Below are 25,588 nucleotides of genomic sequence, written 5' to 3'. Positions count from 1 at the left end.
ACTTTACAGAAGAATTCCTTTAAGGAGTCCTTTGGGTTCATTTTAAAATACAGTAGTTACCAGATTCCTGGAAACATCATCATAGATTGTGGTCAAATCAGATAACATTTTCATCTAAGAATAAGATCATAGGCAAAGAATCATAGATTTTAGGTCTGAACAAGACCTTAGTGTAATAAAATGGAAAAATACTGGCCCTGTAATTAGGAGAAATGGATTCAAATTAATACATCTAACATTTCTTTGCTATGTAAACTTGGACATATTACTTCACTTAGACCTCAGTTTCCTAATTCCATAAAATGCTAGGATTACAATAAATGATCTCTAAAATCTCTTCTAAGTCTAACATCTATAATTTTCCCCCACTAACCAGATCACTCATCCCACGGATATAGAAACTGAGATCCAAAAGGGTAAAATGAATTACCCAAGATTACGTAACAAGTCTGCCAGAGACCTGGGACTAGACTGAGGTCTTCCTATTCCCAGTAGAAGACTCAATTTATTAGATCACACTGACTCACTAAAAGAAATCCTACAGTCTCAATATACTATATATGGCTCCAATAAAATATATGTATAGCATACATCAATCTATCAATCAACAAACATTTATCAAGCACCTATTATGTTATAAGAACTATACAAGGTTTTTCTCCCCAAATTCCTTCAAATGGTGACCTCATCAGCTTCCATGGGTTTAATTATCCTCTATGCTAGGAATTTTATGTCATGGACTCCTTTTGTAGTTTAATGATGCTTATGGACCCCTTCTCAGAATGTTTTTAAACTCACAAAATAAAATACACAGGATTACAAAGGAAACCAAATATGCTGAAATACAGTTATTGAAAAAAAATTCACTGACCCCAGGTTAAAAACCCTGGTTCTATGTAAAGAACTTCCAGGTCTATATAATCTAGCCCTAGGCCATTAGCTTAATTCCAATTTCACTTCACCAATTACCTGTTAAATATTTCTAACTAGAAGTCCTATAGGCACCTCAAATTCAACATGTATAAAGCAGAACTCATTATCTTCCCCTTTCTCTTCTTCCCCTCCCCCCCCCACCTGGCCAAAAAAAATCTCACCCCTCTTCTGAACTCCCTTATTTCAGTTAGGGCACTTGAATTCTTCTAGTTACCATCTTGCCAAATTTTGTAGTTTTTACTTTGATAACACCTCTCCCACACAGCCACCACCCTAGTTTACACCTTATCCTACATCACCTGGACTATTGCAACAGCTTCCTAACTGGTCTCTTCCCTACTCCAATCTACCTTCCACATAACTGACAAAGTGTAAGTCTGACCATGTCACACTTCTATAGTTAATAAACTCCAATGGCCCTCTATTACCTATAAGACAAAACATTTGGGCATTTAAGTTCCTCACAGCTTGACCCTATTATTTCAGTCCTCTACCTTTCCCAGCTATCTTATCTCCCTAAGAAAAAGAGGTTTTTTCCAGTCTCTTCTTTGTTACGGAGAGTGAACGTATGCAATCAGAAAAGCATGTTTGCATTTGTCTTCTTTAGCTGGGCAGAATTCCTTCTCTCCCCCCTCCCACCTATTCTAATCAATAAAAGGAAAGAGAGTGATTTCTCCTCTTCAGAAAAAAAAAGGGGGGGGGAGAAAATGAGTGGGAGTTTTTCAACACAAAGTTTCTAAGCCTCTAAAAGATTGGGACTTCTCTATATCATTTCCAATTCTAGCCAACTTAGAGTGGAGAAAGAATAGATAAAAGATAAAAGGGAGGGAGAAGAGGCTTAATTTGTGACTCAGGATGAGTCAGGAATAATCTTTTGGAATGTGGATTTCTAAACTTTAATAGGGACGATTAAAGTGGAAATGTTATAGAATCTGTGAACACAAGAAGCCCAAAGCTCTCTCCTCCCTGCCTCAGAAACCTTTAAGGAATGTTTAATTGAGATATAGGGAAGGGCTAATATGGACACATGTGATTTATAAGGTGCTTTGTCTCTGAGTGCAGAGAACTCCCTCCTAGTAAAATAATGCCATTAGAACCAGAGAACTACCAGATGTTCAGGGAAATTTATCAAATGCTCACAGATATTATAATCTGTTGTTGCTGTTCAGTCGTTTCAGTCATGTCCAACTCTTCATGACCCCATCTGGTGATTTTTTAGCAAAGACAGTGGTTTGCCATTTCCTCCTCCACTGTTTAAATGGTGCATTTCTTTTAAAAGCTGTCTCCTTACAATCACTTATATTGGTTGGTTTTGCTCAACTGCTTCTCTTTGGTATAAAGGATGGTTCAATCTGGAGGGACAGCGGGAGGATATGTTATACTCCGAAATGATTGATGTAAAAACAAAAAAACACTAATTAAGCTTTTTAAAATATTTCTTAAACTCTATACACCTGCATCACTTCATTACACATCTACCAAATACTCATAATCAGGTTCCACAACTACCTAATTCTATGGCAAGCAATTCCTCAAAGTTCACTAATTTGATAGTGAATAATTAATATTCTTGGAGGGCTATAGGGTATGTTCAGGGAAGACTAGTATCTCTGGTGTGAGAGCTGCTTTCCACCTTTGGTGTGTCTACCTGATTCATCCAACTCTCACCTGTGGCTCCAAGAAACTGTAGCATGCCCAGCAGCCACACCCCTGTAAACCATTTCAATAACAGGTTATACCAGGCTGAAGGGTAACTGAGGTGTCTCAAACCTTTCAATAAGTTCTGTCTACCCAAAGCATGTGAAAATTTCCCATGGTGGAATGGATGGATGAGAACAATTTGTTCCAATGGCTACGAAGGCAGCTGCAGCAGGTGCTGTGGGGCACTTAAAGCTTGGTTAGACATCCAAAGACACCAAGTTCATCCACTGCATACTGAGACATCACCAGTGATCCTGACTCTGTCCTGTCACTGGAACGTGATGACTCTGGAAGAGAGAGTAAGGCTGACAACTTCCTGTAACTCTGCCTCACTTAAATTCAATTTATGCATGAGTCAAAAGACATCACCCATACCATTTTACCATTTTTCCTATCTCAAAGTCCTGTGGCAACAGGCAAGTGATGAAACTGCAGCTGTGGATACACTGGAAACTTCAGTCATGACCCTGCACACAGGCAGCCCAGGCCATAGGGTCGCCATCTCACTGGAAGCAGCAGTGGGAGTAGGCAGCCCCTGGGGTTGAAGAAGGGTCTAGAAAAGGTGAACTAAAAATTGTTTGCTTTACCTAACTCTGGACCATTTACGGTGGCATGTGGGGATTCTACCCTACAGTAGAAACAAAAAAGATATACAAAAACTTCTGCAAAGATGATTCCACTCACCATTGGTACATGGAATATGTGCACACTTATGGACAATATGAAATCCAGTAGACCTGAAAGATGAACAGTTCTTGTTGCAAGAGGACTTAGCAGGTATTGCATCCAAATAACAGCCCTGTGCGAAATGTGACTGGCAAATGAAGACCAGCTTACTGAAGTCAGAGCTGGATACATGTTTTTCTGGAGTGGCTGCAGTGAAGGGAAGTACCATGAAGCTGGTGTGGGTTTTTCAATCAAAACTAATCTAGTCAGGGCGGCTAGGTGGCACAGTGAGTAAAGCGCAGGCCCCAGAGTCAGGAGGACCTAAGTTTGGTTCCAGCCTCAGACACTTAACACCCACACAAAAAACTAGCCCTGTAACCATGGGCAATTTACTTAGCCCCAATTGCCCTCCAAAAGGCAAAAAAATACCCCACAAAAAAACAAAAAAAAACTAATCTAGTCAACAAGCTTGCATGCCTACCAAAAGGAGTGACCAAGAGACTCATGAAAACATAATTGACACTTGCAGGAAAGCACCACACCTCCATCATCAATGCCTTTTTCCACCAAGACGAACCCTGATGAAGTCAAAGAAAAATGTTATGAAGACCTAGAGACCCCCATTATCAATGTGAGAAAAAGAAGGTAAGTTTATAATTCTGGGTGACTTTAATGCTAGAGTAAGCACAGACTCCCAAACACAGCAGGAATTCCTTGGGAGAAATGGAGTTGGAAATAGCAACAGCGATGATCACTTACTACTGAAGACTTATGCATCTCATAACCTCATCACCAATACTATCTTCCATTTACCTAAATGCAATAAAACTTTACTGATGCATCCTCCAAGCAAATACTGGCATTTAAGAAACTATGTAAAAGGAGAAGAGACAGGATGTGGGAATGATTCCTGCAATGTCTGGCACAGAGTGTTGGACTGATCATAGTCTTTTCTTCTCCAAGCTAAATATTTGCATTCAACAAAAGCTATGGCCCCAAGCCAATACAACTACAAGAAGATTTAATATTCAACAGATTAGAGCATTTCTCTGAGAAGTAACAGTTTGTTGCTAACCTGGAGGGAAAGCTGAACTAACACACAGTTGACAAAAGTGGAGCAGAAAATGAGTGGGCGGTTTTCACAGATTTGGTATACAGCATTGCATTTATTCATCTGGGTCAAAATACTTGCAAACATCAGGACTGGTTTGATGAAAATGATGAGGAAATTCAGAAGCTGCTAAATGAAAAATGAGAACTCCACAGGGTTTACCAGCAGGATAGTTCATCTATCCCTAAGAAGGCAGCATTTAACTCCATCAAAATTAAAAGTGCAAGCAAAGCTTAAGTGAGATGCAGGATTCTTGGTTCTTAAGAAGGCAGAAGAAATTCAGTTTTACACTGAGAGTAACAATCAGAGGTATTTTTATGCTGCCCTGAAGGCTATTTACGGGCCAAAGACATATGGTGAATTACAACTCTCAATGCTGATGAAGTCATATTGTTTAGTGATAAGGACATGATCCTAGAGAGATGGGATGAACACTTCCACAGTGTTCTCAACAGACTGTCATCAATCAATGCTAAAGCCACTGACGATTTACCTTAGGTTGAAGTCAATCTAGCCAAATTTCCAACAGAAGAAGGTTTTGTATGCCATGAGGCTCCTTTTGTGTGGCAACGTACCTGGTGCTGATTTTTTTCAACTGAGATTTACAAGGTAGGGAGTTCATTGCTCATACAAAAGTTAACTGAAATTTTCCAGGTTATAGGACAAGAGGAGGCTATCCCCCTGGAGTTCAGGGATGCCTCCACTGTCCATCTGTATAAAAGTAAAGGAAATAGACTAGCCTGTGACAATCACAGGGAGGTCTCTTTCTTAGTCACTGCTAACAAAATTTTTTGCCAGAGTCCTCCTTAATAGGCTGCTCCTTCACCTAGAAGATGGTCATCTACCTGAGAACCAGAGTGGCTTCAGAAAGGGCTGAGGAATAGTCAATATTATGTTTGCAGCCCAACAGCTCCAGGAGAAATGCCAGGAACAGAACGAGGACTGTACACCTCCTGGTGTGAAGAAGGGTCTAGAAAAGGTGACCTAAAAATTGTCTGCTTTACCTTACTCTGGCCTGTTTACTGCAGCACGTGGGGATCCTACCCTGCAATAGAGACACAAAAAGATGTACAAAAACTTCTGCAAAGATGATTCCACTCACCATCAGTACATGGAATATGTGCACACTTATGGACCATATGAAATCCAGTACACCTCAGAGAACTAACCAAGGCCTTTGATACTATCAGTTGTGAGAGCTTATGGAAAATGATGTCAAAATTTGGCTGCCCAGAGAAGTTACTGTACATCAATATCACGATAGCATGCTTGCCCGAGTTCTGGATAACAGACAATGTTCTCATGCTTTCCAAGTCAACAATGGAGTGAAGGAAAGCTATGTGCTTGCTCCCATGCTTTATAGCATGATAGTTTTCAGCAATGCTCTCAATGTCTTCAATGAGAACAAACTTGGCATCAAGGTAAACTACCACACTAAAAGAAATTATTTCATTTGGAAAGGCTACAAGCCAGGACTAAAGTTGAATAGGATTTGCTGCATGATTTTTTGTTCACATATGACTGTGTACTCAATGCAGCTTCTGAAGCAGAGATGCAACAAAGTATGAAAAGATTCTAGCCTGCTTGCACTAATTTTGGCCTAACAATTAGCACCCCCCAAAAAAAAGCACAGGTTCTCTACCAGCACCACATTATCCATACACAGAACTATCACTTATAGCAAATAGAGAAGTTGTGAATACTGTGGATAAGTTTATTTGCCTTGGCATTATACTATCCAGGGATGTACACATTGATAATGAAGTTGATGCACAAATTACCAAAGTGTTTGGGAGGCTCCAAAAAAAAGTGCAGGAGAGAAAAAGTATTAGACTGCTTACCAAACTGAAAGTCTACAGAGCTGTTTGTTGTATGGACCTCACTGCTGTGTGCCAGTCAAGGTCGGACAGAATAACAGCACCATGACAGGAAACTGAATCACCTACATTTGAATTGTCTTAGGAAGATTCTGAAGATTACCTGGCAGGACACTGGACACTGATGTCCTTTTTTGAGCTAAACTGCCAAGCATTCACACTTTACTGCAGAGAGTGAAACTCTGATAAAGTGGTGATGTTGTTTGAATGGCAAATGTATCCTTGCCTAAAATGCTATTTTATAGAGATCTCACACAAGGCAAGTACTTACATGGTGGTCAGAAACAATGATACAAGGACACTTCTTAAGGTCTCTCTGGACTCTGTAATTGATTGTGTGACATGGGACACATTGGCAAAGGACCACCCAAAATGGTAGGCTCATATCAAAGAGGGTACTATGCTGTATGAGCAAAGCAGAATTGCAATAGCTCAAAAGAAATGTGAGATGTGGAAATTTAGAAACATCTCCACTCCAAATGTCCATATGGACCATTTGTGCCCACCCTGTGGTAGAGCTTTCCAAGCTTATAATAGTCTGATCAATCACAGACATATTGTAACTTGATTCCCACTGAGTGATGTCATTTGGTCCTCTTCAAGAATGAAGGACAACAACCAACCATACTCTTTGACTTCTGCTGGTTTCTTCCTAACACTGGATCTCTTTTCCTTCTCTTGACTTTAGAGCCAAAAAACTTTTCTTAGTCATCTTTCTAAGTTTTAAACTAATCTGTACTTTTCCCCTTTTGTTAGTTTAAGAGTAATATAAATGGGAAGATCTTTCCCATCCATTAATAGGCCTATGGGACCCACTTGAGTCACATGGAAGCCTAAATCACATGAGTCTGTTGTGGGAGGAGTTTGCTGAATGGGTGGAGCAGAAAGGGTGTAGCAGGAAGGGTGGAACAGAGCCCAGAGGAAGTTAGTCAGAGTAGTTAGAGCTGAGGGAGAGAGAGGAAACAGGCAGTGAGCTGTGAGTGTTCATTTGTGGGAAGGCCCTAGCAGGGGGAAGGCTTGGGGATGGTGGTGTACCCTGCATTGTTATTGTGTATAGATTTCTTTGTTGCTATAATGGATTTGGCTTTCTGGTGCTGGGATTAGGTTTTCTGGTGTCTGAATAAATGTTCTGGTTCTGTCTTCCATGTGGAGAGTCTGTTATATTCTGCAACTCAGAATTATGCTGGCATATTCATAGCTGTGATAGGCAGCTATATATAGTCTGTATATATATATATATAAACTTCATACCTACTACTACTTCAACTACCATTTCTTTGCAAATGATTCCCAAATCTGTGTTTCCATGCCTGACCTCTCTTCAGACTGGCAGCTCCAATAGTTTACAAAGACATCCCCACCACTAAGTTCCACAGATACTTCAAAATCAACACATTTTAAAGTGAGGTATCTTTAAAAATTGCTCCTTCTAATTTCACTATTTCTGTCTGTAGTATCACCATTCATCCATTCTCCCAAATTTCTAATGAGAAAAATGATTGTTAACCAAATACTGGAGAGATCCAGGATTTTTTCCCTTCCTCATTTGGAGATTAGGTCAAAGCTTAGTTTTTCCATGGGCAGGAAAGATAATGAGATTAAATCCTGGAATTGTTAACTCACTCAACTAGAAAACTTTACAAAGAACTTAATCTAAGGTGAATGCTGACCTACTGCATTCCACTCAGCCAGGTCAGACCACAGGTGGAACCCTTTTGTCTAGAGTGCCCTAGGCAGGAGGAGTCTGGATAAGAGATAAGTCTCTCTGTCTAAGACTGAGGTATCAGAGCCGTATCTCCCAGCCCCTCACTAGAATAAGTTCACTTCTCTTTATAATATTCATTCTCTCATTACTCAGTAACCAGTCAGAGTTGATGGCCACCCTCAGGAACACCCACTCCTCTGAAGGAATATAAGCATTGACTGGGTTCTATGAGGCATATTTGGCATCTGAGAGTATCACTGACCCCTTTTTATTAATTATCTGCTAGCATGATTAACAAAATGATTAATTACCCAGAAACTATGTCTCTCAAACATTTTATACATAACACTAATCTGTGATTAATGTTTCCCACTCCCTCATCTCATATCTAATAAATTACTATTGTGAGGGGGCAGAGCCAAGATGGCAGAGTAAAAGCAGGAAACTGTCTGAGCTTCCATACCAACCACCTCCAAAATCTGTAAAATATGAATCTAAACAAATTTTAGAGCTACAGAACCCACAAAGTGACAGACAGAAACAAATCTCCCACAGAAGGCAGCCTGGCAGTCCGACAGGAAGGGTCTATTGCACCGGCCTGTGAAAGCACCTATTGCACCTGTGTGAGCCACACTGTCCCAGACCTGGGGTGGCCTTGACCAGTGGCCCAGACCAGCCAGAGCAGACTTCAGGAGAGTGAATCACCTGAGCAGCTGTGGTGGTTTCCAGACTTCTCAACCCATAAACCCCAAAGAGAAAGTAAAAGGTTAGTGGGAAACTCTGTTGGAACAGGGTGGCTGAACAGCACAGTCCAGCTCCTACCCCCTGGGCAAGAGGTGGCAGAGAAGCAGCAGCTGCAGCTACTGCCACGTGACTGCCTCCAGAGCTCCTGGCCTGGAGATCATAGGTAGACCAAGGAATCATTCAGAGGGTAATTGCTCTTGCTTTAACCTGATGTATCTGAATCACAGTCTTGGGTGGTAGTCCTGGGGTAAAAAAGTCAGTGTGCCAGAGCTTATGTTGGCTGTAGAGAGGGTGCCTGCCTCAGACCTCTGACAACATTTACAAAAACCCCAGTGATTTGGGACACAGCTCTCTTCATTCCGGAAGCAGAACTCTACTGTGGCAAAGAGCTCAAAAGTCAAGTAATTGGCTGGTAATATAAGGAAGCGCAATCAGACCATAGAATCCTTTTTTGGGGACAGAAAAGATAAAAAAACATGGAACCAGAAGAAGTCAACAAAGTCAAAACTCCTGCATCAAAAGCTTCTAAGAAAAATATGAACTTTTACAGGCTATGGAGGAGCTCAAGAAGGATTTTGAAAATCAAGTAAGAGAAGCAGAGGAAAAATTGGGAAGAGAAATGAGAATGATGCAAGAAAATCATGAAAAGTGAGCCAACAGCCTGACTGAAGAAAATAACACCTTAAAAAATTGACTAACTCAAACTGAAAAAAAAAAAGGCCCAAAAAGTCAGTGAGGAGAAGAATTCCTTAAAAAATACTATTCTCATCAATAAGGAGGACCAGTTTCTTAAGGTAGAAATAATAAGAATACTAGAGAAAAACTACTACTATCTCTTATAGTTTTCAATTTAGAACATGATTAGGAATTTTTTTTTCATTTTAAACTTCTTTCTTTTGTTGCCTTTCTATTTCTGATGATCATTAAGACCTGACTCCTTTCTGACAACAGTGCTTCACTAGCAACTCTTTCCAGGACCTATTTAATCTTCTCTCAAATTCCACAAATGACTGGCTGCTGTGGGAGAGTCAGAATATTCTTTGCTTCCTCTACCACCAAAACTTCTGCTCCTTTGAAGACTTACACCATCCAAATTTATCACACAATTCAGATCCTAGCACTAAAATAATAATTAACAACTAACATTTATATTGCACCTAACAGGCACTGTGATAAGTGAAAAAGTATAAATACTTTATTATTTTATCTTTACAACTACTTTGGGAGGTAAATGAAATCATTAACTTCATTTTATAGATGAGAAAACTGAGGCAAAACAGAGGTCAAGTGACTTACCCAGGGTCACATCAACCAGACTAGAACTCAGGCCCAACATTCTATCCACTTAAGTCCCCTAATTGTCCCAAGACATTCTCCCTCATTCTTCAATGAGTTCAGTGCCTGGCTCACAGTCTCTCCTTACCCCAAGTCCTCCCAAAGAGAAATTTAACATATATATGTATATATATAAACATTCCTATAAATAAGCTAACTTCCATTCCCATATTCTACTTAAGTCCCATGATGATTCTAGTCAATCAGTCTTTATTAAGCATGTACTATACACTATGTTAAGCACTGGGATATAAAAAAAGGTAAAAGTTCATGTCCTCAAGAAGCTCATAGTCTAATGGGGAGAAATATGCAAACAATTATGTACAAATAAATTATACACAGGCTACACTGGAAATAATTGACAGAGTGAAGGTACTATAATTAAAAGAGAATGTGAAAGGTTTCCTGTAGAAGGATGAAAAAGGAGAACATTCCAGGTACGGTGGACAACTAGGGGAAATGTCCAGAATAGGAGTTAATTTCTTGCTCACGGTGGACAGACTGTCTTGCTCAAGGTGGTCCACACCATCTCATTACAAAGTAAATAGGGGAAGGAGGAAGTGGGAAGTAAAGTGTAAAAAGACCAGAAAGGTTCGTGGCAGTGCAAGTTATGAAGAACTCTGAATACCAGAGGATTTTATATTTGATCCTGGCAGTAATAGAGAGACAATGAGTTTATTAAGGTGGATTGGGGAAGGGGATACAAAATGCTCAGACATTTGCTTTAGGAAGATCACTGACAGTTAAATGAAGGGTAACTAAAGTGGAGAGAGACTTCAAGCAGAGAAATCAGCTAGGAAGTAACTGCAATAGTCCAAGGGTGAAGTAAATAAAGACTTGTGCCAGGGTGGTGGCAGTGTCAGAGGAGAGAAAGGGAGCATATAGGAAAAATGCTGAAATTCACAACAGATTAGATTTAGTAAGTAGTAAGACTACACAGAGAGATGGTAATAGTCTAGATTTTGCAATCACCCACAAATGCTCATGAACAGTGAACATAATCTTTTATCATTCCTTCTATCTCTAATTCTTACAACCTGTAATCCCAATTTTCATCATCACCATGACCTCTAATCCTTCCATCCCTTGGCACTAACACCATGACCCTGCACTTGTCTTTCTTTCCCAGTCTTAATCCTTTGGTGAACCAATTCAATTATATACTATCTGTACTCTCAAATCCACTGCCACTTGTCCTATCACTGATACTACCTCAACAAATCACAGTCTCAAATTACTTCTACCATTCTCTGCTGATCAGTGCTTTGTTATTATCATTTCAGTCATGTCCAACTCTTTATGACCCCATTTGGAACTTTCCTGGCCAATCTACTGGAATGATTCACCATTTCCTCCTGCAGATAATTTTATAGATGTGGAACTAAGGCAAACAGCTAGTAAGTATCTGGGGTCATATTTGAACTCAGGAAGATGATTCTTCCTGACTTCAGGCGTAGTACCATCTAGCTTCCCCAAATGGTGCTAGAACTCACAAATCATTATGGGATTCAGTAAAAGTGCATGTTATCTAATCTCAAATGGGCCCTCATCAAAGCAAGATGATCCAATTATACTTCTCTAATTGATTCTGGATCCCACTCAGTTCAAAATCTTCTGGTTTGTCCTCAAGTGTTCCATGATTTTCCCTCTCCTCATTTTGTCACACACACACACACACACACACACACACACACACACACACACACACACACACACTGTGGCTATCTACCAAGATCTTTGGCTCTATGTTCACCCCTTAGCATTTCACATCTATCTGACATTCCCCATTATCTTGTCCTTCATGCTAGTGCAGGCTTCTTAAACAAATTGTTCCCACTATCATCCCTACTTGCTCTCTCTTAAATCTTTAATGTTCTCTTCTGCAAGCTAAATCATTCAACCAATCTTTATATATCATGAATTTAAGTCCCTTTGTTACTGGGGTTTTCCCTGTCTGGATTCAGCAAGGTACATGAAAAAAACAGAATCAGATTATCATTACTACAATGGAGTTCCTGGATGTGATCGGTCCAGCATACTATGTTTTAATTTGTTTTTTAAGGCTGACTAGGTTGATGTAGCTTTTTCCTGCCTTTGATTTGGTCCTATGATGTCCATCATCATCTCTATGGAGATGATTTCAACATCAATGTATCTATCCCTGTCTCTCCCCTACATTCTAGTCCTGGTTAGTCAACTACTTTTCAGATATTTCAAACTGGATATCCCACAGGTATTACGAACTGAACGTGTGCAAAGGAGAACTCATTATCTTTCTCAAGATACTCCCCTCTTCCAAACTTTCCTATTACTGTTGAGTATATCATTGACTGTTGTCCTCGTTCTCACTGAGGACCAAAATGACATCACTGTTAAAATCAAATTATGATGCATCCGACAGTGGCTGATCAAACCAATATTAGCTCAGAATGCTTTACCACAGATCAGGCACAAATAGTCCATGTGAACATTTGGGGTGGATACTCTAAATTTGCACATCTCACATTTCTTTTGAGCTACTTCAATTCTGATTTGCTCAAAGATGCCCTGATGAAGGCATGTCAAGCTGGGAGGTCCTGTTGCCAGTATCATCCATATCATACAATCAATTCTAAAGTTCTTAAGAGGAATGTTGAGAGTGTCCTTGTATCACAACGCCACCATCCTTCCAATCATCCAGACTTCACAAATTCACTGTTATTCTTAACTCCTCACTCTCATTTACCCCACATATCCAATACACTACCAAATTTTATTTCAAAATTTACTAATCTCCTTCTCTTCAGTCACATAGATACCAGTCTAGCTCAAGCCCTCATAACATCTTACTAGGAATACTGCAACAATCTTTCAATTAATCTTCCCTCCTCAAGTCCCTTCTCACACCATTCATTCTCCCTCAGCTGCCAAAGTAATTTTCCTGAAGAATGGGTCTATTCTTTTCACTCCCTTATTCAATAAACTCCTGTGGTTCCACACTACCTTTAAGATCAAATATAAAGTTCTTTCTTTAGAATGTAAATGCTTTATAACCTGGCCTCTTCCTGCTTTTCTAGTCTTATGCTTTAGTTGCCTCCACATTCATTCTATAATCCAGCTACACAGGGGCAGAGCCAAGATGGCAGAGTAAAGCAGGGACTTGCTTGAGCTTGCCCCCAAAACCCTGGACACACCTGCAAAAAATGACTCTGACCAAATTCTAGAGCTGCAGAACCCACAAAATTACGGAGCAAAACACATCTCCAGACCAAGACAGCCTGGAAGGTAGATAGGAAAGGTATATCTCACCGGGCTGGGAGCACAGCACAGTCTGACATGGGTCACAATGGTGCAGACTGGGTCAGAGCAGGCCTCAAGGGACTGAATCACTGGCAGCTAGGGCAGTCTCTAGACTTCTGGACCCACAAATACCAAGAACAGCATGGAAAGTCACTGGGGGAACTCTGTGGGACCTGGTGAAAGAGGAGTGTAGTACAGCTCCAGCCCTGGGGCGGCAGAGGTGGTAGTGGCAGCAGCAGCAGCGGCGGCAGCAGCAGCAGTGGCAATAGCAGTAGCAACAGCTTCCGGAGCTCTAGGCCCACAGATGGCAGGGGATCGAATGGCTGATACAAAGCCCCTGAAAGCCTGGAACAGTATACCCAACTCTACTTCTAACCCCACCCCCAGTGGAAGCAGAGTCCTGCCCTGATAAAAAGCTAGAAAGTCAAGTATTTGGCTGTGAAGACAAGCAAACAACATTAAAAAAAAATCAGACTATAGAATCTTACTTTGGTGACAAGAAAGCTCAAAACATACAACCAGAAGAAGACAACAAAGTCAAAATGCCTACATCAAAAGCCTCCAAGAAAAATATGAATTGGTCACAGGCCATGGAAGAGCTCAAAAAGGATTTTGAAAATCAAGTAAGAGAAATAGAGAAAAAAATTGGGAAGAGAAATGAGAGTAATGCAAGAAAATCATGAAAAACAAGCCAACAGCTTGCAAAAGGAGACCCAAAAAATAATTGAAGAAAATAACCTTAAAAAATAGACTAATCCAAATAGCAAAAGAGGTCCAAAAAGCCAATGAGAAGAATGCCTTAAAAAGCAGAACTGGTCACATGGAAAAGGAGGTCCAAAAGCTCACTGAAGAAAATAATTCCTTAAAAATCAGAATGGAGCAAATGAAAAAATTTCATGAAAAAATCAAGAAATTATAAAACAGGACGAAAAGAGAGTATAACTCACCTACACAGGTTCACCTTACTGCTCCTCACACACTCAGTCCCACTATCTATCTCTGTACCTTTGTACTGGTTGGACCCCATGTTTGGAACCTCCTTCCTCACCTCTGCTTCTTAGTTTCCCTAACACTTCCTTTAAGTTTCAGGTTAAATCACACACTCTAAAAATAACCTCCCCCTCAGTGATTACTTCCCATTTACTTAGTACAAATCTTTTTTTGTACCTAGTTATTTTCATGGAATCTCCCCCAATTAGAATATAAGCTATTGGAGAGCACAGACTATTCTGTATTTTCTTTGTACACAAAGTGCCTGGGGGGGGGGTGGTTTTGAACCTGAGGTCTTGAGGCAACATATATTCCTCTAGATCCTAAAGTTATGCTTGGAATTCATGGCTTCCATCAAAGGGCTGCACTTGAGGACCTAGAGGGTCACATGTGTACTCAAGGCCCCAGGTTCCTCACCTCTGGCTACCATAACAAGTGGCACATAGTAAGCACTTAATAAGTGCTTCGTAACTGACTGGAAACTCAGATAAATTACCTTTCACTGAGATTACCGTACCCTTTAAATTAGTCTTCTTATCCCCAGTCTATTCTCTGTAGAGATGCCAAAATATTTCTAAACCACAGATCAGATCAGATTACTCCCCAACTGGAAAAGTGCCTCCATAAATAACTTCCTCAGACTAGCCCTCTGAGGAGCACCGCATAAAGTCTGTTACTCAGACTTAATTCACACTGTTCTTTAAATTACCTAAATCCCATTCAAATGTAGCTACTTAGTGTTTACATATATAGAAACTAAAGCCCAAAAGGCTACATAATTTTTCAATGGGCATACAAGAAAGATACAAAGTGTCTGGGGGTAATTTGGGGACGGGAAGGGAAAGGGCTGAAATGTGTATCCCCAAGGTCTACATAAATGTTTATCATCCTTATTCACAGGATTTTACAAAGAGTTTGTATTTTTCATTATTTTCTTGCATCACTCTCATTTCTCTTCCCAACTTTTCCTCTACTTCTCTTACTGGATTTTCAAAATCCTTTTTGATCTCTTTGAAAGCCTGCAACCAATTAATATTTTTCTTGGAGGCTTTAGATGTAGGAGCTTTGATTTGATTGTCTTCTTCCAGTTGTATGTTTGGATCTTTCTTATCACATATTGTACTAAAATAAATGGTGAGCAGAATGCTCTCTGAAAAACCTGGAAAGACTAATGCAAGGTGAAATGCACTGTGTACAAAGTAAAAACAATATCGTAAGATGATCAGCTACAAATGACTTAGCTATTATCAACAAAATAATGATACACGACAACTCTGTAGGACTTACAACGAAAAATGCTATCCACCCCCCAGAGAAAGAACTGATGGTGCCTGAATACAGACTGAAGCATAATTTTTAAACTCTGTTTTTCTTGAGAGCTTTTTTTTGTCTGTTATCTTTCACAACATGACTATTATGGATGTTTTACATGACTGCACATGTATAACCTATATCAAAGTGCTTGTCTTCTCAGTGAGGGGAGGGGATGGGAAAGGAGGATGGGAGAGAATTTGGAATTTAATGTTTTAAAAATGAATGTTAAAAATTGTTTTACATTTAATTAGGGAAAAATAAAATTAAATTTAAAAAATTAACAAAACTGAAAAAAAAAAGTTCAGTATATCTATAGAGGAAAAACAAGTGACTTATGAATGCCATGTTATCATATATATTCAGAATGTTTCCCCTTGCATCTTACTTCCATGGTACCATCCTCCACCCTGGCAGATTACACTCTGATTTATGAAAGTTTACATAAACTAGCCCAGATCTAGCTCTTTCTTATTGGTCTTAGGTAATTTTCTCTCCAAAGTGCTTACCTCTGTGCCCCTCCTCCTTTTCCACTTCCTACCATTGGGAGCATTAATCAAGTCACCATTACCATTTCTGGAAGGATCATGTCAATATATTGCTGCATGGCTCCATCCATAATACCAATGATTTCCTAATCTAAAAGATCCCTCTGAACCACTACTTCTTTCTATGTGCTATCTTTCTTGTCAGCAGAGAGTACCTTTCTGTTTTGTATTTGTATCCCCAGTGCTTATTTAGCACAGTACCTGACACAGAGCAAGGGTTTAATAAATGCTCTTTCTTTTTCTTTCTTTCTTCCTTTCTTTCTTTCCTTCTTTCTTCAAACTCTGATACACAGTTGTATGTACAATCTACAGAGCCTGTCTAATAGCATATATTTCTTGGATACTCCGGACAGGAAAGGAGCTGGGTATAACAGGTAACTAGGCAGGACTATCTGTGGGATACTTCTCAGTACTTTTAGTGAATTTATGCTTCTCCCTAAAAAAAAAAAGCCCATCTTTTCAACATCAAAACTTTTCCAGCAATACTATATGACTTAGAGTCACAGGACAGCAAAATCTTCAAATGATTAAAGTTGTAGGTCACTCAAAAAGAAATGGAAAGGTATTCAGTAGGAAGGAGTTTTTCTCTGCTTTATGGGTTGTGATGACAAAAGAATTCTTGTCAAGTGGCTGACATATAGATGACAGCATATAGAACCTCTCTGTACTTAGTTAAACTTGTACTCACAAAACTACATGTTACCAAAGACAAAATGTGTAAGAGAAGGGGCATAGAAGATTTCAGATGAATCCAAATGAAATGAAGTAATCTATCTGTGTAGTAAGAGCAAAGTTTGATAAACTTTGAATAACTCTTATATTCTGGTGGTACCCACTTAATGTCAGATATCTAGAGGCAGGCCCCCAGAAAGTTTGGTGGATTCTTCTATGGAGGATTTATATTAGACAAAAGTTATATGGGATGTCAGAAAGCATTGATGGGTTCTGGTCTCATCATCAATGTGATGACTCCCTCCAGTAGTGAGCATTGATCCACCCAAGCACTAATGTAAGTGAAAATATCAGGATACAACAGGACAAAATAACAGGCTAGGAAGGACAGATTATCTTATCTAATCAGATAGATAATTATAATGTTTACACATATGCATAGAGCCAAAGAAAAGGAAGGTATGAGGGAGTTCAATATATTCTATGCTCCTAAGTATGAACTTTCCATGACTCCATTTTCACATAAATTAAACCAAGATTTTCAATGATATTGAATGATTTAATGTAATTTTTTATAATCATGCCACACCAATTCTAAAATTATGATTCTTAACCTGTTTCTATAGTCTTTACTTTTTTAACTTCATTCACTCCACTTTTTTTAGTTCTATTATGTACTAATATAAAAGTAATGCATTAAAGTATTATATAATTTGTTTCATAGACCTTCAAAAATCAATGAATTAATATTGGCCTGAATAAAAGTAGTTTAACATTCATTACCTCACAATGCTGGCGAGAAGCTTGGATTTCACATTCATATTTGTTCTTTACTGATTCTAAGCAGAGTTCTCTATAGATTCCTACAATCAAACAAAAGTTTTATGGTTATTTAAGCAATAGCTTATTTTGTGCTCATTTCCCTAAAAGATTCTTGCTTTTAGAAAATGACACAGGATAAATACTTGGGAGAGTGTGACAGATGATTTTATTTTTCCATTAAAAAAACACCAAGAACTAAAATAGATACCAAAGACACATAGGTAGACACATAATATTATTGTACCATGAGGAATGATGAAAAAGACAATTTTAGAGAAGCCTGAAACATGAACTGACTTAAAGTGAAGTAAGCAGAACCAGGAAAGCAAGTAGATCAGTTTTGAAAGTAATACACAGAATTTATCATATACATTTTTAAGGCAATCAATGTGAAATATAGATTCACAGTCTCATATAACATAATCTTTTTGTTTTGCTATGTGTTGTGTGGAATTTCTTTCTTCTTGATGAAGCCATGTAGTTTACAGTCAGTGTTCCAAATACTTCTTTTTTAAAATGTTCACAATACACTTGAAATAATATACTTTGAAGATTCTGCCTTGTTCCCAATTTTTTAAACTACAGAATATTATAGCGGATAACAGAGTCAAGATCCAAAAAAGTTGTGACAGGTTTAGAATGAGGAATCAAATCTAAAAAGATAAAATTTAATGAAGATAAGCATAAAGTGCTATACTTGGGAAGCCTCAAGAGGTAATATCTTCCTCTTTACTCAGTGTCTGCAAGTGAAGGGTGTGCCTTAGGAAACTCTACTGTCCAGGTAGGGTTTGGACTGAAAGGTCTCACAAGTCCTTTCCAACTCTGAAATCCTAAAATTTTGGAAAAGTAACCATCTCTTTCCTCAAAGTCCCATAAGAAATGCTATAATTAAAATGCTTTGATTATAAGTATGTAGTGTAAAAAAATCAATCAATTAATAAGAATGCATTAAGCATCTACCTTGTGGCAAACACTATGACAAACAATGAAAAAAAAGACAAAAATAAAACAATCCCTTGCCCTTAAGGAATTTACATTCTATTGAAGTAAGACAGTACAAAGAGAACCAATAAGACTTTTAGGATATCCTGAATAAAAATATAGAAAATAAATACAAGTTATTTTGGTGAGGAAAGCACTACCAAATGGGAGGATTAACAAAGCCTCATGTAGAGGCTCTTTTTTGTTCTTCAGCTAAGTTTTCAAAGAAACCAGGACAGTAACAATAATAGGTAAGGAAACTAGGAAATCAGGATGTTAACCATAATAGGTGAGGACCAAGTATATTTGAACCATGGGAAAAAAAGTCTGTACAAAGGTATGAAGAGTCAGAATGTCATGAGGAAGAGACCAAGACCAGTTAGGGGAAATCATAAAGAGTGAAAGGGTATAATATATAATATGCTTTAAGATAAGTTGGAACATAAAATGGAGTTTGTATTTGATCCCAGAAATAATAGGGAACAACTGGAATTTATTGAAAAGGGGCATGACATGGGTTAGACTTGTGCTTGAAGAGAAGGTGAAAGATGCAAGAGATGTGGAGAAAGAACTCAGAAGACTTCTGAATAGAATTCTGTACTTGGACAAGGAACATTGAAGTTCAAATCTTGCCTCCAGCACTTAGTAGTTGGGAGACTATCAGCAAGTCTTACTTCTCTACATCTCAATATCCTTATCTGCCACAATAACAAAGTGTAAAGTACCCACCCTCACAGGTTTATTGAGGTCAAACATAAGAATGAAACAAACTTTAAAGCACTATATCAATGTCAGTTATAATAGTAAGTATTGTTAAAATACTGACTGAGGCTGGATCTTATTACAAATATAAACTTGAAATGTAAATATATTTGTTAAAAATCAAATACATTGTCATTTACTTATTGGCATAAATGACTGAGCAATGCAAGAAAGCTTATTTGAACAAATGATTAGCTTTAAAACAGGATCCTAATCAATGTGCTAAATATACTTACCAGTTAATGAGCATTTATTTATACCTGGATGCTAGGTACTGTACCAGGTGTCAGGGATACAAAAACAAAAGTGAGACAGTCCCTATATACAGAAAAAGCTCATCTTGTGGGGATAAAGAATTAGCATCAGGGGGGAACTAGGAAAGCTTCCATGTAGAAGATGGCACCTGAGTTGAGTCTTAAAGGAAACCAGAGATTCTTAAGAAGGCAAGAAAGAGGAGGAGGAAGAGCATTATAGGCATGAGGGGTAACTAGTGCAAAGACAATGAGTAATAAGACTAGAAAGGTAAAACAGAGCAAGTTAAAAGGACTTTAAATGGCAAACAGAGGAGTTCATATTTGGTTCTGGGGGTAATATTGAGCCTATGGATTTAATTGAATAGGAGATGATGACATGATCAGACTTCCATTTTTGGAAGCTCACTTTGGCGATAGCATTGAGGATGGACGACAAGTGGAGAGAAATGTGAGAGAGAGAGAGAAATATTATGAAGCTATTGCCATAGTCTAGCTGACAAGTTGCTTAACTGGGGTGTTTTTGCAGTGTAAATGAAAATAACAAGATGGATTCCAGAAATATTGTGGCTATAGAAATAATAAGATTTGGTCACTGTTTGGATATGTGAAGAAGACTAAAGAGTCAGGCATGATACCAAGGTTGCAAACCCAAGTTTCCAAAAAGTTAGTTCAGAATAGGAGAGCATTTGAGGGGGAAAATAATGAGTTCTGTTTTTAAACATATTGAGTTTAATATATCTTCAAGACAGCTGGTTCAAAAAGTCTAACAGATTGTTAATGATGATGAAAGATTGTAACTCAGGAGAGAGATTAGGATTGTGTAAAGAGATCTGGAAGTCATCTGCACATAGATGATAAATGAACTCCTGATAGGTTATAAGGTCACCAATTAAGTGAATACAGAAAGAAAAGAGAAAATTACTTAGGACAATCATTGGGGTATAATAAGGAAGAGTGACATGGATGATGATCCAGGAAAGGAGGCAGAAAGGAAGTCAAAAAGTTAAGGATCAAGAAAGATAAATGTCATGAAAATTCCAAGGAAATAAGAGTATCTAGGAATAGAGTGTGGTCAACAGTAGTACAGAGAAGTCAAGAAGAATAAGGGCCGAGTGCCTGAGAGCATGAATATTGTATTTTTGTCTAGTACATGGCCAACAACATATGTTTAATAAATGTTTGCTGATTGAGAAAAAGTCATTAGATTGGGAAGAGACTGCTGACTTTGGAGAACAGTTTCAGCTGAGTGATGTTGTTAGAAGATAGATTGCAGAGGTTTTAGAAGAGAATGACAGAAGAAGAAGTGGAGGGAACAAATGCAGATCGCTATTTAAAGGAGTTTGGCTAAGGAAAGGAGGAGAGACACTGGACAAGAGGTTGCAGGAACAGTCACATCTAATGAGAGCTTTTTCACAATAAGAGAAAGTTGGACATGTGTGTTGGCAGAGAAGGAAAAAGTAGGAGAGAAATTTAAAGATAATCAGGAGAGAGGGGATGATAGAGAGGACATATGTATAGAGGAGCTAGTTTTGGTGAGGAGGGCTAGCTCTTCATCACAGGGTGAAATACAGAAGGAAAGTAAAGGATTATGTCAAGGAGTTGTGGAGTGAGAAGAGAAAATGGAGCTCACAGTGAATAGCTTTGATTTCCCAGTAAAGTAAGAGATATGATCCATCCTTAGCTGGGAGGAGATAGGACATCTGAAGGAAATGGTATAAGAGTTTGAGGAGAGAGTAGGTCTCAGCTAGTTGCTGTGGTGACTAAGATAGAGAAGCAATTAGGGAGGCATCAATGGATTGCCTTGCTGCAGTGAGTGCCTAAGTAAGATTAGATTTGTAGAAAACCTAATCAGCAAGGTTGTACGATTTCCACTAGCTTCATCTATAGCACAAGAATATTCCAAGGCCGGAATCTGACAAAACATGAGCAGTGGTGATGAGATAAAAGAGTCCAGAGATCAAGCGATGTTTTGATCATATACTATTCAATAAATCAAAGCAGCAAAAAAATGGAAAAGTCCATTTTTACTGATGCCTTAGAGAAATGTTACTATGTATGTAAGGTGGATTTTTATGTGTGTAAGATGGATTTTTGTTATTCTTTTTAATATTCTAGCTCCTAGAATCCATGACTATAACAATCTCTAGTTCTCAGGCTCATGGCTTTTAACATCTCTACCATGCTTGCACAGCATTACATAATGATAAATAATATAAACATTTGAGTTCAGCTGGTAAATACCCACTGTGACTGTGCAGTGAGATATAACAGTGAGATAATGTAAACTTGTGAACTTAATGTTGACAAGATTCCTTCTCTGTCTGTTGCCCTACAAATCAAGTGGGCACTTGTCTACTGACCAGTAGGGGATTTGGATAATGCATAAAGGAATGCATTTACCTGCCTCAACCACCCCTCAGTGAGGCTTAAGGGGGGAACCTATAGGGGAATATGACAGTATAATGCTGTACATGCCTTGATCGGTCCCCATCAAGGCTTGGGAGGATTTGTCTATGTGTGTTTGCCTCAATTGAAGTTTAGGGAACCTGTAGTAGTTATAGGAGCTCCTACTATATTCTCACCCGGAAGCTATAGGAGTTGGTGCTCCTGTTATCAGCAATTCCCTCTTAAGAAGACTAGACTAGAACAAAGTAAGTTTATATAACCTGATTACAACTCCATTTCTGTCTTCCTGTCTGCCCAGATCAAGAGTGAACGTGTGCTAGAACACCTGCTAGCAGCTTTCCTGTGTCTCCTGTTTGACACCTGGAATAGTTGGTGTTACCTGTATGTTTACCTTTGAAATATACTATAAGAAGCATACTATGACACAGTGTTGATATACCAAGGATCTGCTTTTTCCTTTAGTGGGTGTAGTTCTTTTACCATGGAAAATTAGAAGACTTGGGGCGGCTAGGTGGAGCAGTGAGTAAAGCACTGGCCCCGGAGTTAGGAGGACCCGAGTTTGGTTCCGGCCTCAGACACTTAACACCCACACACAAAAAAAAAACTAGCTGTGTAACCTTGGGAAAGTTACTTAACCCCAATTGCCCTCCAAAAGGAAAAAAAAAATTAGAAGACTTAGGAGATAAATTACCTAGTGAATGGCAGCCATGAAGATACACATAGTAGATACTTAATAAATGTTTGTTAAATTCAATTTGGATATTCATTTGACTTTGTGATTTGCCAACAAAAAGTTAAACTTTGGAAGGACACCTGCCATATATCTTTAAGTCCCACTACATAAAGTGTTTTGTTCTTAAATTATTTTCACATGTATAAATCTTTTCCTTCTAAGAGCATGGACCTCTTGCGGGTTCCTTACACATATTTCCTACAGCAATTGCAGAAGCTAAACACATAGCAGGTGCTTAACAAAATAATGTTTATTAACAATGAAAAGAATATATTGTGGTCAAAGTAAAGATACATTTGATCTTTCAGTAATATTACTAACAAAAAATACATCCATTTTATAAGTATACTTTAAGTGGAAATTAAGTAGATATGAAATTTTCATATTCCTACCTGCTACTTTTGTTCGGATTTGCATATTTTCTTGCAAAGTTGCCAGTGGTTCCAAATATTCTGGTGCCTTCCCAGATACTACTTCGTGTAGCTTTGCATCCACTTGACTTAATCGTTCTTTATAAAGCCTTAACATAGCAAAAAATATTAAAAATATTAATGAAGATCAGTTCAACAAAAAAAATCAGTTTCTACATCATCTTTGTCTAATCCCCGACACATTCAACTAACCAAATTCATTCTGTTTTAACTTCATCTTAAATGTGAAACTCAGTTTTTTTTTACCTGCTTTCATGAATACATTATTCACTACCAAATTTACATCTATTTTTTTTTCAGGAACAAATACAATTAAAATAACTATCCTCTGGCTCCCTTTAAAAATTTTTTAAATGTCTAAGTTCAATTCTTTAAAATGGTTTTAACAACTCAAGTTCTACTAAGACTATGAGAACAAAAGGAGATTATATCTTACTAAGAAATGTTTAGTAAAGTTATACAAGTTTACCAAAACTATGAGAACTAAGACTAAAAGAAAAGGTCACATAGGAAAGAAAGCTAAAAAAAACTAACAAAGAACACAAGTATATAAACACTAGCATTTTTTGTGTTTTTTAAACAAATCCTGAATTTTCTCCTATTATCATCTCCTAAACAAGTCTATCTGACACTATCTAGTGTGTGCTTATTTTAAAAATCAACAAGAAGCTAAGGCATTAGCAATTTGCATTTCCAACTTATCCAGGTTACAATTAAATTATGAAATAAGTTTAAAAATCACCTAAAGAAAAATGAGTATGTAGTTAGCCTACCCAATTAATATGTCCACTTATACAAACTACTCCATTATGCCAACTGCTACATAATTTTACTGTATGAAATCCTTCAATGGTTTCTTACTGCCAATTCATTAATAAAAGTCTAAAATCTGCCATTCCAAACTCCCCCCATCTGACACTTCTAATCTTATTTTATTCCTCAATCTTCTCTCTCTCTCTCTCTCTCTCTCTCTCTCTCTCTCTTTCTCTCTCCCACCCACCCCCCAACAAAATAGAAAATTATTCACTGGTTACAGAACACATTCTATATCTAGAACATTTCTCCTGCTTTTTTGTTTGTTGACATCCTACCTATTTTTCGACATTTACTTAAAATTCCACCTTCTTTGATCCCCCTCAAATAGAGATGATCTCCCCTTGATCTGACTTCTTGGCACCTGGTACAAATTGTAATCTTTATTTCTACTATATTTATCTACACACATGCCTAATCACTCCTACTAGGTTATAAGCTCCTTGAAGGGAGGAACCACGTCTTATTAGTGGCTTCATCTCTCCCAGTGTCTATTCACACAGAGAGTAGTAAATATAAATGCTTATTAAGAAAAGAATGAAGTACTCAGCTTCATTCTGGCTATCCAAGGCAGTATATTCAGAACTGACCAATTACTCTTAGGAGTATTGTTGTGCAAAAGAAATAACACCTGCTGTTAAATATAAACACAATGACAAAGTAATCATGATACTATGGAATGATATTTGGTGTCATTTGGTGACACAGTGGGTAGAGTGCTGGACCTGGAGTTCAAATCCAGCTTTAGACACTTACTAGCTGTGTGACCCAGGAGAAGTCATTTAACTTCTCTCAGTCTTGGTTTCCTTATCTGTAAAATGGAAATAAAAATGCCTGCCTCTCAGGGTTGTTGTTGAAGGTAAAATGAGATATTTGTAAAGAGTCTGGTAAACCTTAAAGCAAATAGTACTATTATTATTTAATGTGTTGGGGGAAGAGGGAGGTGATATGGTCAGACTTGGCTTTAGGAAGATAACTTTGGCAGCTGCACAGAGAGAGGTTAAAGGACACCATGGACATCTACTCTACCTCCTTATTTTTACAATTAAGGAAACTTGGGCTCAGGGAAATTAAATGTCTTGCCCAAGGTCACATAGCTAGCAAACATCAAGTCCGAACTCAGGTACTTTGACCTGGGTAAGTAATGTTTACCCTATAATACATTCAAAAGTTTAATCTACAAAAAGTATTGAAAAGTTATTTCCATAATTCTAATTCTATAAAATAAAGGAATTCGTTTATAGCAAGGTGCAAATTAACTGACAAAAATAAATTAAATTTACTGAGACAATAAATCTTACTTTTTACATTTCTAAAAATATGCATTATGTACTCCTTTTGTTATAGTCATTTGTTTTATATGATTTGGCACTGAGTTAACAAAAGTTTGACACATTCTTTAATTCTTCACAAAAACACTTTCATAACAATGGATATATTAAATATACCTTTGACAAACAGTCCATTTTTCATAGTCTAGCCTTAATTATAGCCCATAGGTTTTTTTTTTTTAA

General features: G+C 38.0%; 1 protein-coding gene across 3 annotated transcripts in view; it reads right to left on the bottom strand.

The window, feature by feature from the left end:
- Positions 1–25,588, bottom strand: part of BRMS1L (BRMS1 like transcriptional repressor) — a 157,530-nt gene that overhangs the window by 37,793 nt on the left and 94,149 nt on the right. For all 3 annotated transcript variants that reach the window (XM_069082263.1, XM_069082264.1, XM_069082265.1), the window contains exons 3-4: positions 23,223–23,350; positions 17,656–17,735 (exon numbers count right to left, since the gene is read on the bottom strand). In XM_069082263.1, the coding sequence (XP_068938364.1) occupies positions 17,656–17,735; positions 23,223–23,350 (208 nt within the window). The remainder of the gene's footprint in view (positions 1–17,655; positions 17,736–23,222; positions 23,351–25,588) is intronic.

The sequence above is a fragment of the Petaurus breviceps genome, unplaced genomic scaffold (genome assembly GCF_028583685.1).
Source record: "Petaurus breviceps papuanus isolate PSGF00001 unplaced genomic scaffold, PetGlider_PUasm1.0 164, whole genome shotgun sequence".
In the NCBI taxonomy this organism is placed as follows: domain Eukaryota; kingdom Metazoa; phylum Chordata; class Mammalia; order Diprotodontia; family Petauridae; genus Petaurus; species Petaurus breviceps.
Note: the sequence above shows the minus strand (reverse complement) of the source record. Positions and strands in the feature narration are given on the sequence as shown.